Source organism: Netta rufina (genome assembly GCF_964035555.1).
Source record: "Netta rufina genome assembly, chromosome: 5".
Taxonomy (NCBI): Eukaryota; Metazoa; Chordata; class Aves; order Anseriformes; family Anatidae; genus Netta; species Netta rufina.
Genome location: NC_140128.1, coordinates 31,588,652 through 31,601,869, shown reverse-complemented (window position 1 = coordinate 31,601,869; position 13,218 = coordinate 31,588,652). Strand labels below are relative to the sequence as shown.

Sequence of the window (13,218 nt, the reverse complement as noted above, 5' to 3'; positions counted from 1 at the left end):
AAAAAAAAAAAAGAAAAGAAAAAAAAAAGGATAATACCATTGCTCTCATACTAAACAGTTTGCAAAAGCCAGCTGAAAGGTTTCTGTATCACCTCTCTGTGCACTCCCATGCTTAGGTGTGCAGAGCAGGCACACTCACATGGTGTTTTGTCTCTACTCTGCCAAGGTCCAACAGGGTTGGGTCTCTCCCCAAGCAGTTGTATCCTTTTCTCCTCCTTTCCTATGGCTTGTTATTATTACTTCTGTTTAGATGAAGAGTCCCGAAGCCATGATTTTCCTTAGCTTAGCTCCGCCCCTGTAAATACTTCTGTGCTGCTTTCCAGTTCAGACTGACTCTGGCTGCGACCTGGCTCCTGTGACTGACCCAATAAACCCTGCCAGCCAGAGGCACAACTCAGCACTGTCCACCCACTGCCTTCTGCACCACCAGTGGGAGGACTGCTGGGCTCCCTTACAAATCCACCACTGTAGTGGAACACCTGTGTTGGCCTCTGCTAGCACCCAGCTAACCCCTATGTTACAAGCAGGGCTCCCAGCTCACTGGAAAGGGATTAAAGGGAGCATCAAAGGCTGTTGTACCTTCAGCAGGTTAGAGCAGAGGAAAATCACTGGGGTAAGAGAATCCTTCGGCATCCCTGTTCTGCTGGTGTATTACCTATGAGCAAAAAGTTAGCTATTTCCTGAGCATTCCTGGGCTTACTTGTTAAATATTGTTACTAGCCAACACAATTCCTCTGCACATTCCCATGCTGCCCATTCCCATGCAAATATCACCAGTCATCACAGTCACCTCGGTAGAATAAATTTTTGCTATAGGCTATGTTGTTTCACAACACAGTGGAGGATTGTGTCTACCTACCTGGCGTGTTTCCTCTCTATGCCAGTTGCAATTAGGTAGCTTGATGAAATGCATTTTTCATTAGATCATAGAAAACCCTTGGCAACATCAGCATCTTTCAGCCACAGTTAAAGGCAATACCCTATTATGACACCTTCCTGGAGATCTAAGCTAAAAACCAGGACTGGGGCTCTGAATATGTCACTTCCACAGTGCCAAAAAACTCTCAGAGGAGGACAGCAGGGCTCTGCCATCCCACTTTCCCCCAGAAAATGAGGCACACCAAATAGGAGAAGCCTGGTGGAGCACCATGTAGTCCTAAAAACACTGGGGTGTCCAGCAGAAAGCATGTCAGCAGAGGTGACACAAGACTGAGGCTGCCTGGTAGGACATTTGGGAAAGGTGCAATCACTCCTCCATTTTCACAAATAGCATTTGCAGTTCCACATCAGAGACAGCCCTTGCAGGAGGGAGGGACATAGCTCTCTTTGTACTCCTGCAGTAGTCTCTGAGACATTCTTTTGCTCACAATGCTCGTGGCAATTATTTGGGACACACTGATGCTCTTTGCTAAAAACAATTTTGCTTTCCTAGAACAAGGAACTCATTGTGAACCTGAAGCATATTACCAAAATGCCTGAATATGTGGAGCAAGGCAGAATTTTCATTTTGCAAACAAGCCTTTATTGTCCAATATTGTATACACAACATTTTTGCATGTAACTAACATTTCCTAAGAGCTGGAGGTGACGTGAATTTATGGCCAGAACTTGTGTTTATTTTTTTCACACCAGAGACTTCAGGTTCCAGTGGAGGCAATTCCCAGGGTTATATGCAGAGCATATAGCACCGTATTTTAGATCATGACTCATGAAACTAGAATAGAACAAAAAACTTGGCATAAGTGTATATTAGTTCAAAACTCAAAAGGTTTTAAATGTTAATGTTTACACTCTGATTTATAGGCTTGCAATATCACACTACATATGCACAAAAAATAGTTTTGTTTGACATCCTAAATGACAAAAGTGTTGGAAAAAGTCATTTTTGAACCCATTTTTAAAGATAAGTTTGACATTTTTCCTTGCCAAAATAGGAATCCTCAGAAAGTCATTTTGCACCAAGCCAAACACATTATTTGATTATAAATGAAGCTTGTTATTTTCAGGTTGGGTTCCCTGGGCTTACGAGGTAGGCTATCTATTAAAAAGAACTTATGTTTCAAAACAGAGATGTTATGGAAAATATTAATATGAAATGTTTCAACTTACCCAAGCATTTTTCCCTGGTTTATTTCAGCCTCAGCTTATGACATCTAGGTAACTTGTTTAGCTGATAGATTTTCTCACTGAATAGACTTTTTTCCCCAGTTCCCCAAATTTTCTCAGTTGTCATCAAGACACAGAATTTATTAATATAAATGTGTATTTTCAATTTGACTTGCTCCTGGAATGCAATGGTTGTTATAGATTTATAATTTTTACAGCTCACCCTCAGCACTTTCAAGAGTTCAGAAAAGACACTTTCCATAAAAGGGAATATGAAGAAAGGTACGTCCCGAACTATTTAAACAAATTCCATTGAGTTACGTAACAAAGTTGTTTGTTTTTTATGCTCTAGTGGAAGTTAAATATATTCATTTCAAGCACATATTTCTTTTTCATTTAAGAAAAGAAGTTCAGTATGAGAACTAACTCAACTGGGAAAAAAATCCCATTTTTTTTTTTATTTTGAAAGCTTCAAAATAAAATTTTGACTTTTTTTATATCAACACAATCAAAACTGACATAAATTCAAAGGAAATTCTGATGTGCCCCATTGATATCTTGCAATGGAAAAAAGAAAGAGAGAGAAAAACAAAACAAAACAAAACAAGAAAACTCCTAGAATACTTCCTCCTAGACTGCTCCTTCCAATCTATGTGTGGTGCATTCACAGTCCAAGATTGCTCTGAGATGAACATGATTCACAGGGCTGGCTGTGTGCACACACTTGTCCCTACTACATTTCCCACCTCTTCAGCTGCTCTTCAGTATACTTGCAAAATAGAGTCAACTCAGGGATCTGATTCCAGCTTCCAGTCGTGCCTCAGGTTTTCTTCATTTTTCCAGGTTTGGATGCATGTTGTGTTCCATGAAGAAAAGTTGTAGGGAGCAGACATTCACACCCATACCCCCTTCTTGTGGCCTGTCAGTTGTTAGCTGGGTTGTATTACTGTAGCACTTTGGTGTTAGAAAATGTTTTTCTTATATGTCATATAATAAATTAGGCTTAAAATAAGACCATTTAAAAAATATAGCAAGGATTTTAGGTAAAGAGTGTTCTACAGACAACCTTAATTTAGGGAATAAAACATATGTAAAGATTTTCTAGGCAACGTCTTTGCCTAAAGAAGCCACTTCATGGGAATGAAAATAAAATAAAATAAAATAAAATAAAATAAAATAAAATAAAATAAAATAAAATAAAATAAAATAAAATAAAATAAACACTAAGCCACCTGGGGCAGTTTCTTTCTGTAGCGCAGAATGGCCAGTGTTCAAAAAGCTACATTCTTCCTGTGTGCTAGAGCATGAAAAACTCCACCAAGAAGACATAGGCAATCAGATGTGTGATTAGCACATGTTTTGCCTTCTTTGCATTGCTGTTTGCAAGGCCTGCATAATCATCTGTGAGTTATTCAGGATATTGTATTCACTGAGGTTCAGCAGCCGACGGTAATTCTCATCAGTATATCTGACCGAGAACATGCAGTAGGGGGAACAGCGACTGGTCAGATCAAGTTGTCCTCCTTCCATCTCTGAGCAACAGCGCTTGACACCTGGAGAAAAATATAAGTTGTTGCTGTAGCAAGGTATGCAACAAGCCCCCAAGAGGGGGGCTTTCCTCCAGGAGAGAAGTCACTGTGTTTAAATGCCCCAATAATTCAGTCATTCAAGGCCACTCCTAGTAAAAGGCACATTGTGTGCATGAAGCAATGAGGGCAAAAGGGAAAACTGAGGGATAACACTGGGGGTGAGGGGGAAGACTGATCTTGACATTGCAGGATTTGAGCCTGAAAGCCAGGTGCCCTACCACTCACGCTTGACAATGTGCATCCTCAAACGTAGAATTAAATCCCTGGACAACACAGAACAAATGCAGGGGGCTATACTTCTCCCATGATTTTTTCTTTTAACTAGCTAGCAACACTTTATGTTACAAATGGGAGTGACGTGAAGGTAAACACCATGCAGAAGACAAGGGATGTGTCTAACCTTTTAGGGCCACAAAGATGACATAGCAACTTTGACTGGAATGGAGAAAGAAAATCTAATTAGCTAAAGCAATCCCTGATGAAACCAGCCGAAAAGACAGCCAGCAGCAGGGAAATAAGGCTCTTTCTGAGTCAGGGAAGTGGGTAGTGTTGTTGTTTATTTAATATTTTGCCACCACTTTTAACTTACCAGGTGCTTTGTACTCTCGGAAAGTATCATTCACAAGTGGAAGAAAAATCACAATGGGACATCCTGGCATATCTGAATCTTGGAAGATATAGCATTCCTTTAGATTTTTCTTATCTTCATCACTCAAAGAAATTCTGGGGAATGGGATTTTCTGCTCCGAGTAGTATTTGCACGCCTTATCTAGAGACTAGAGTACCACAGATATGATCAGCATTAAAATTCAGCTTGGATGTCCTGAAGTCCAAAACTAGTTATTTACCATTCAGGTTTAGAGATTTAAATCCAGAGAGTGGGTTCCTTCTTATGAAGGGTTGCTATACACAGAAATACCACATACTGTAACCAAAATACTAATCACAAGCTGTAAACACAATTTCAGAGTTAGAGAATTCATGCAGGATGCTGCTTTGTAAAAACACAAGCAGTTAGAAGCTTAGAGTAAAATCATGTAGTGTTAGCAAGTGAAAAATCCCATTGCATAGAATTAATCAGAAAAATGAACCACAGTAAGAAAACATTTAAGGTATCTTACCACATGCTTAGAAGCCAGGAGATAATAAAGATTGAATGTGCAATTATATCAGTGCCTGTGCAGGCATTATAGCAGTGTTCCTTTAGATTAGTGTTTTACTGAGAAATTCTGAAGTGCTAGGCTATACAGTGCCTAAATAATAAATAATACTAAATTTCTAACAAAACTCAGTTTTTGAGGTGTAAATACCCAAACTCTTTTTCTGGAAGGCTTTGTAGACAGCTAATTAATTTTATCTCTAAGAAACTGGAATTTCTGCAGGAAGATGCCTGTAGTTGAATTTTCCTAGTGATATCTTATTTCCCAGCCCAGAAATAATATCTGCCCTTGACTATCCACTTAGCCCCTTTTGTATTCTATTTTAAGTTAAAAGAAATCGCTCCTTATTTTTACGCATATTCCTGTGCAGGATCTGGAAATCTGCCCAATACAGCATAAATCTTTAGAGGCTCTTCCCATCATTCTGGAAGAGACTGTGCTGATATCCTCTTGAATAATGCAGTACATTCATAAGTCAGCGAGAGAGATTCCAGGAGAAGCAGGAAGAAATAGGAAAGAATTATTACAGTCAAAAACATAACCCTGGAAGAACAGTTCCATCAAAAAGTCCTCCTCTGGTGTCCATGGCTCCTATGTCCACGTCCATAGTCCTTCTCTAAGCCATGGCTCCTAATAGCAAGATAATCTGAAGAGGGATCTATTTAAAGGAATGACTGACATCAAAGAGTCTGAAATGAGGATTTAGAGAATTTAGCAGATTAATTTCTCCTTCCATTGAAAAAGAAATCAATAACCTCCTCTAGCATTTGAAGAAGGGGATACAGTAATTAAAAACTGAACAATTGAAATAACTAGTAGTTCTCGGTGCTACAGACAAGCAAAAGGAAAGACAACACACTGTAACAAGATCCTCCTCACCGTTGTATGTGATCCAGTAGTATAACTTAAATATATGATGACATCCACTTCCCTCTGTGGCCTTAAAAGTGGTGGACTGCTGGTGTTGATGAAAAATCCAGCATCTATCATACCCAGGTGATTGGGATTTTGCATCAGCTGGTTGGGACGTGAGTCTAACACAGTGTCTAAAAGGAAAATAAGAAATGATATTTTGGTATTTTGATGGAGAAAAAATGCAAGGTGGATCTGACCATCTCACAGACCTGGTTTAATTTCATTGTCATAATACAGGAATGTCATATAGGCATGGGAGGGACTTCAAAATGCCACCCAAATTATTCTTAAAAATCTTCTATATTGAGCTTCCAACCAAGCTATTCCAGTAATATGCCATACTCATTATCATCCATAAACAGTATCTAATCTTTAAAATAAATCTTTATAGCTTCATTTCAAACATTGTTTCATGTTTCATCTATCATTGATATGAAGTACAAAATATCCTTGTCCTTTTTTACATATAGGTTTATGCTTCCCCCTTGTTCCACTGTCATTTGGACTACAAAGCCCCACTCCTTTCAAGCTTTCTCTCATACATCATATATTCTGTGATATTCCAGTTGCATTTGAAGATAGAGGCACAGCCTTGCTGAATTAAGATGTCTCCCATGTTCTCTTTGCTCTTTCCTACCTTAAATTTGGTTCTGTCAGTAGCAAGTCTGCTCACTCAGTCTGGTCCACAGACATCTCAGCTAAACCGCATAAACATACACTAATATTTAAAAACAAACTTAAATATTTGACAACTCTTAGTCTTTTCTCTCCGTCCAGAAACAAACAAACAAACAAACAAACAACAGGCACTTTTGAAAGAGTGTGTGTTTTTTTTTTTCTTCCATCTCAATCTGTTGGGTTTCTTTCCTAAATTCAACCCCAAAGTCACCTGGATATGATACACCTTAAATACGCATTCCTATTACCTTTCCATCGGCAGAAGTGCTCATTCTCAAGGTAGTTGTTATGCAGCTGATAGCCCCTCAGGAAATTGTGATGCTGGGCAACTGAAAAGCGGTCGGTTAAAGCACCCCGAAGAGCACTGGACAGGGGCCCAGGAGGAGTGTACATGCGAGTCCTTAGTTCATGAGGCCTCGTAGGCAATACTGGGTCTTCATCTGGAGCAGGAGAGAAGCAAGGATGAATGACTGATTAATTCATTTCACCTCTGTTTGGCCTGATGTGTAATAGATCTCGGGGTTTCTTCTGAGATGGCTCACTAACACTCTGGAGCAGAAGAGTGGCTGCTATACAAAGCTCTGCAGATGGTCTTGAATTTTGGGCTAAAGACGATTAATCAAAAGCAGTCTTCAGTTCTGGAAAACCTACACTTTGAGGGAACTAAGCAATTCAGAGAATTTCCAGTCAGAAGGAAGGTTGCACATCCACATGGGAAGATACCATGAAACAGAGGCAAGCATGGAGAAAACGGGACTGAAGCACATATCCCACTCAGTCAGAAGGGCAACAAAAGGGCACCATGGGGTCTGTATGGGGTGGACAGCTTCTACCAGATAATCACCCACAGCTACATGAGCACATGCTTAGCCAGGAGAATAAAAGCATTTCAGGAAGGCCTAAGAAATCCATACATATTTAGAAACTACAGGAAGTTTCCAAGGTGTCTACATGGAAGCATATGTGGGTGAAAAGCAGAAATGGCACTGGGTGTGGTTTCTCAAAATCACAGCCTACTTTGCCAGACCAGTTGGCTGACAGTGCAACAGGAGAGACTTGGCAGTTTTTCTCACTGCACAGATATATTTCTTTGTTTTAAGGATGTCTGTAATTATAGCTGCCATCATGTTAAATGATTTAGCAATAAAACTATGGTTTCTGTATTGCTTCAGAAAATACCCTCTGGGCCTCGTTTATTTTTGTGCTACAATGAATACTGCAATAATGCAATAGTTACTGTACTGAGTAATAAAATCTAAATTCAGGAAATATTGATTAGCTATTTGATATTCAGGCTTATTCCCTGCACAGGCAGTAAAAATAACTTTATTCTTTGCCACCAGTTCTTGGTTCTGTATGGCTGAGTGAGAACGGGAAATGCCAAAACATTTCCTGTGAAATGTGTAACCCCTGTAAAGCTTCTTCTTAAAAACAGAATTTCAGTCGGTAGCATTTTAATAATTACAGCAGCATTTCTCTGATTACTCTCTCCCTTTCAGGCTTTATGATGTGAGGGGAAGTCGCTTTCTTGTAGTAGGATCCAAGTTTGCTGTCTTCAAACTAGGTGAAAGGATGATGTCAAAAGACATCAAAAAGACTAAGTCACCATAAATGGAAGGTCTAAAAATTTCTCACCAACTTCGTCTATTCTGTCCTGGGTCCATCTCTTCCAGAAGTCTTCTGAACTGTGGGACAGTCCCCAGATTTGCAATAGGTTCACGGAAAATATACTGCTCCACATACCTGTAAACGGAATTACTGAATGTAAGGATACAATTTAAGAAGAAACTGCCTTTTTCCTTCTCTTTTGATCTTCTGGATTCCTTTTTTTTTTTTTTTTCCCCCATAATTCAAGTATTTCTGAACTTTTGGGCTGTTAAATTTATCTAAATTTTCTACTGCATCATCTCTAACTGAAGACTTCAGTTCATACTGCTGTCAGTTTTGTGCCTCATCTACTGCATGGCTCTGCTGCACAGTAAAGGAAGATGACAGTGGGAGAGAGGCCTAGGAGCAAAACCCAGTCATTCAAGGAGCAAAATAAGAACTTGGGTAATGCATACATATACAGTATTTGGCAAATGAATTTCCCAGTAGTGGCCCAGGTAAAAAGGGCCAGCCGGAGAGGTAGTATTTTAACAATATCCCCTGGGGCTGCTGGCTATTTAATACCACATCATGTGTACTGAAACTGAGGAGCTTATAAGCAGCAAGAGTGTGAGAAGAGATGACTGAAACCAAAAACTTGCACTGCTATGTGTTTATCTGTTGGTTTGTTTGTGATTCTGACTACTCCATCTTAACTCCTTGGCAAAGCAACTTTATTGCTTTTTCATACAACCCATCAGTACAACTCAGGCATTGATGAAAGGGATTCAGACACCTTTTGCTTCTGGTTTCATCTTTAACCCCAAACACCTTGCATTTTCAGTAGATTAGATTCCCTACATTGGACTTAAGTTATACTTCACAGTGGAAACACAGCTGCGTGTTTCCTGCAGCATCAAAACGTTCACAAATTGGAGTGCATTCAGAAAGGAATCAGAAGAGTAGAAAATAAGTGGGAAACATGCCTTACAATGGAAGAATTAAGGGGATTCATCTATCTCATCTGTAAGATAATGTTTAAAAGATTAAGCATACCTTGACAGTGATAAGAAACTTAAAAAGGATGAGAGATCTTTTACTGTAGCCTTTTGGATAAACTACAATACAACCCCATCTCCCAGCATGTGATAACACAGCAGCAGTAAGTATGTTTGACCAGAAACGTCCGCAGACTGGTTAACAGCATTGGACACACTCCTCCACATCTTTAGTTTCCATCCCCCAAGTGCCTCTGTGCCAGGACAATGCAATATATCACCTTGAAGATAGCAGATCCGGGATTCAGGGAGTTTTTTTAACATGCGTCCCATGAAGAACTCACTTCCAAAATTCTCTGCAGGGATGAACGCACCGTACTTCAGCAACCCCACCTCGTAAGGGGTGAACTCTACCCACTCTGCAATACAGCCATAAAGGGACAATGTGAGCTCTTCCAGTCTCTCTGCTTGGTATGACACTGCTAGGACAAAACCCAGCCTGACTTCTGTTTGCTCTGCTGTCTTTGCAAAGCCTTGCTTATGAACAACCACCTTCCAACCCAGGCAGCTGAGCTCAGACATGGTGGCAATGGGGTTTCCTCAGTCGCAAGAAGGTACGAGCAGTCTGGCCAGTGATGGTGGTGCCAGTGGGACAGGGCACATATGGGGCACGTGGCAAGGCTCCAGCTCTAAAACACCTCACATGCTTGCACCAGTCATGATGCCCTTGCATATACCACAGTCATGATGTCCTTACATATACCACAGTGAAAGTACCTCCACAGTTACCAAGACAGTTAACAGAATAGGATACATTTCTCTCCCTTGAATAATTCAGGTATGTACTAAGACAGGTACCCAACTCTTCAAGAATGGTTTTGCTTTAAATGACCAGTTATGCTCTTTATGTATTGTAGTAAGGAAGACAGAACTAGTCATTGACCTTCTCAGATGTCCTCTACAAATAAGATGCTATTGTCTGATATAACTGCAGTGCAAGCAAAGTCTGGTACAGAAGGATCATAGGCTATAATTTCCTTTCTCTTCAGAAGTGAGTCATTTTTTTTCACCTTAAACATGAAAATTTAATCTGATTTTCTTCTCCTCACAAAACAAAACAAAACAAACAAACAACAACAACAAAACAAACATAAAAACAAGCGAAGAAAAAGACAAAGTTGGGAGTAGATCAGCTGCTTTCCCAATCTTTGTCATAACTATCTGGTTTTTCTTCATATTTAAAATATCACTGGACATTGGCAAACAGACCGGGGCTGTTGTCTCTAAGCGTTAGCAAGCGGAGAAGAGCAAATCAAATCATAGGAATCATGTTGCCCGTTTTAACCCCATGGGATCTGAAACATCATCCTTACCTTTGAAATCCTGAGTGCTGTAGTTGTCCCGGACGCAGACTGACACATAGATGGGCAGTGGGTTCTGGCCATCACACAGTGCTTCTCTCTGCTCTGAAAGTTTGTGGGGGTCTTTCTGGTTTTGAAGAAAAATGGTTTTGTGAGGAGAGGTGGAAACGATACATCTCAAAATCTTTCTGTATGGGTAATCTGCACTTCAGGCAGGCTTGCCTGAGATCAACTCTGATTTTATTTCAACACCAGTCAGAGTCTAATGGCACTTTCCAAGTGGCTGCATTCACAACCTAATTTATTGATATGTAGGATGCATTTCTCCTTAGGCAGACTACTGAAGAAAATAAAAAAAATTGAGCATTTGTTGACATGGACAACTCCACTCTGTTTTGAGGTATGTCCTCTCAACTGACAGGCTAATTTTCTCTCTATTTATTAAAAGAAAAAATATAAAATAAAATAAAATAAAATAAAATAAAATAAAATAAAATAAAATAAAATAAAATAAAATAAAATAAAATAAAATAAAATAAAATAAAATAAAATAAAATAAAATAAAATGTTGTTCTCTAAGAAAAGGGATAGACATCATACCCCATCATTTAGTAAGTATTCAATCATGAGTCCCCAAAGATCTATAAATGATGTCCTGTATCCTTCTTCTTTCCGCTGACATAGCTGCTTATTGTAATACTTCATGCGATCCATAGAAAAGCAGCCCATCTTACATTTGGTTGCTTGTTTCTGTGCTTCAGCAATATGCGAGTCAAGATCCTTCTGAGACCAGTAGGCATCTCTGTATAAATTGGCCATAGTCCTGGAGAAAGACAACACAGAAAACAAGAACTAAAAGGAGCAAAAGAAGAGTTCAAATTTTCTGAATTTTAGGTATTCATTTATGTTCATACAGCTTTATTTTTGCTGTTCCATTCAGCAGATTGAGCTCTCCAATTTTTCTATGGTTCTTTTAGAGATGGCCCTGAAAGATATGGCACACACTTATTAATATTTTTGAATTTAAAAAAAAAAAAAAAAAAAACAAAAAACCTTGGCAGCACCAATAGCAAAACAATTGCCAGATATAAACTTGAAGCAAAAATTAGGCAGAAAATTATAACTATTTTTGTTTGTTTTCAAGAATCGTAAATCAGTTCACATCAGCAGCTGTCTCTTTTTTTCTGTATCCTCTGAGGGCCTAAAAATTGTTTTAAGATGAAAAAAGACTGAACCATTATTTTTGGAGGAGGTACTGATTATGTGTAGCAGACTCCTTGGCAGTTTCCAGCAACCCTATGATGGTACATCCCTGCAGGAGCATCACCCCCAAAGAGCTTAGTCCATTGCCCTGCACAAACTGTCCTTACCACGTGGTGCCAGACAGCCCACTGATGTATGTTACACAATCCAGGAGATTTAATTTCTTGAGTCCCATGAGACTGCCATATAGTCCTGTCATTGACTTCAGCCCACCACCTGTCGTGATGATAGCTACAACAGGGACCTGTCGGAGAGAGAAAGATGGGACATTTACACTGATGGCACTCAATGGACTGCCATGGGGTCCGGCCACTGTACCCAGCCTGGGTCCTGATCTCATGGCACAGGTTCCTTTCAGGAAGGAAAGTCTCCAAAATGGCAACGACTACTACTGCTGCTTCCCTTTGGATAAACATGGGATTAGAGACTAACCCAAACCTGCGTTTTTGGTCATCTCTAGTTTAGGGAAAGCGAGGACTCAGAGGAACAAGATAAAACCCTTCCGTGGAGGCAACAATATATTTTCTCTATATTTTCCATTCCTTTGCCACTTTGTTCTGTATCATGCACCTACTACTGCTGTTCAAAAATTCACATGCCAGCCCCACCAAGAAATACACCCAGTTCACACAGTGTTGCTAAACTACCTTCATCAATGTTGTTACTCATCAGTATCATGAAGTTCCTCTAAAATACAGGATATTTACTTTGAGGAATTTAAAAATTGCAAGAAAAGATATTATAAAATGCATTCAATGGAAATGCTTATTCTAAATTCTCACAAAATGATGAAATTTGAACAATAGAATAAATCTTTGTTATGTGATGTATTTAACATGCACACTGTATTTCTGAACAAAGCCAGCTATAGAATAGGATGGAAGGAATGAACACACCGCAGATCTGACAAATTTCAAATTTGGGAGTCATATAGGATACAACTACTGCAACCATTGTTTCTCAAAATAACAGAACTTGGCAGCAAAAGGCACATGCAGAACACAACAAACACATGCAGCCTGTTTTGCTGACCACTTATCTAGAAAGGAACACAAAGGCACTAGCAATGCAAATTCCCCTCTTCCCCCCCCATCCCCACCCCAACATACTTCATGATCCTGCAGATCCTGTTGTAGGTGAAAAACATTTTTCATGGCACTTGCTACATATTTCTTCCTTTTGCACAGGAAAGCCATCTCATCTGAACATAAGTCAAACCCAAAGCGCATGTCCAGATCTTGGCGGCATGAGCAATTACTAAGGTAAAAACAGATATATATTTTACATGTTAACACACACAGACCAATCTTAGGATTTAGACCAAAGATTCCCTACAGTGCCCTTCCCTTCACACAGGGTTATGCAATGTGACAGGAGAAAGAGAATATTCTCAGTATTTTTAAAAGTAAGAAAACATATTTCAATCAGTAAGCTTAACTGGTAGCATTATATACCATTAGTAATAACTAATGAAGAAATAAGGCACAGCAATTTAAAATGAAACAAAATATTCAAATGAATATTTGAAAACTAAAAGGACCACAAATTTCAAAAATCAGTG

At 39.3% G+C, this 13,218-nt stretch overlaps 1 protein-coding gene across 1 annotated transcript in view; it reads right to left on the bottom strand.

The window, feature by feature from the left end:
- Positions 1 to 3,453: 3,453 nt before the first annotated feature.
- LOC311210115 (cytosolic phospholipase A2 epsilon-like) overlaps positions 3,454 to 13,218 on the bottom strand; it is a gene marked incomplete at both ends in the record, with an annotated part of 31,797 nt that continues 22,032 nt past the window's right edge. The window contains 10 exons of the mRNA XM_084287905.1: positions 3,454 to 3,659; positions 4,285 to 4,471; positions 5,735 to 5,901; positions 6,697 to 6,888; positions 8,084 to 8,191; positions 9,315 to 9,452; positions 10,407 to 10,521; positions 10,995 to 11,217; positions 11,765 to 11,901; positions 12,767 to 12,914. Of these exons, the coding sequence (XP_084144031.1) occupies positions 3,454 to 3,659; positions 4,285 to 4,471; positions 5,735 to 5,901; positions 6,697 to 6,888; positions 8,084 to 8,191; positions 9,315 to 9,452; positions 10,407 to 10,521; positions 10,995 to 11,217; positions 11,765 to 11,901; positions 12,767 to 12,914 (1,621 nt within the window). The remainder of the gene's footprint in view (positions 3,660 to 4,284; positions 4,472 to 5,734; positions 5,902 to 6,696; positions 6,889 to 8,083; positions 8,192 to 9,314; positions 9,453 to 10,406; positions 10,522 to 10,994; positions 11,218 to 11,764; positions 11,902 to 12,766; positions 12,915 to 13,218) is intronic.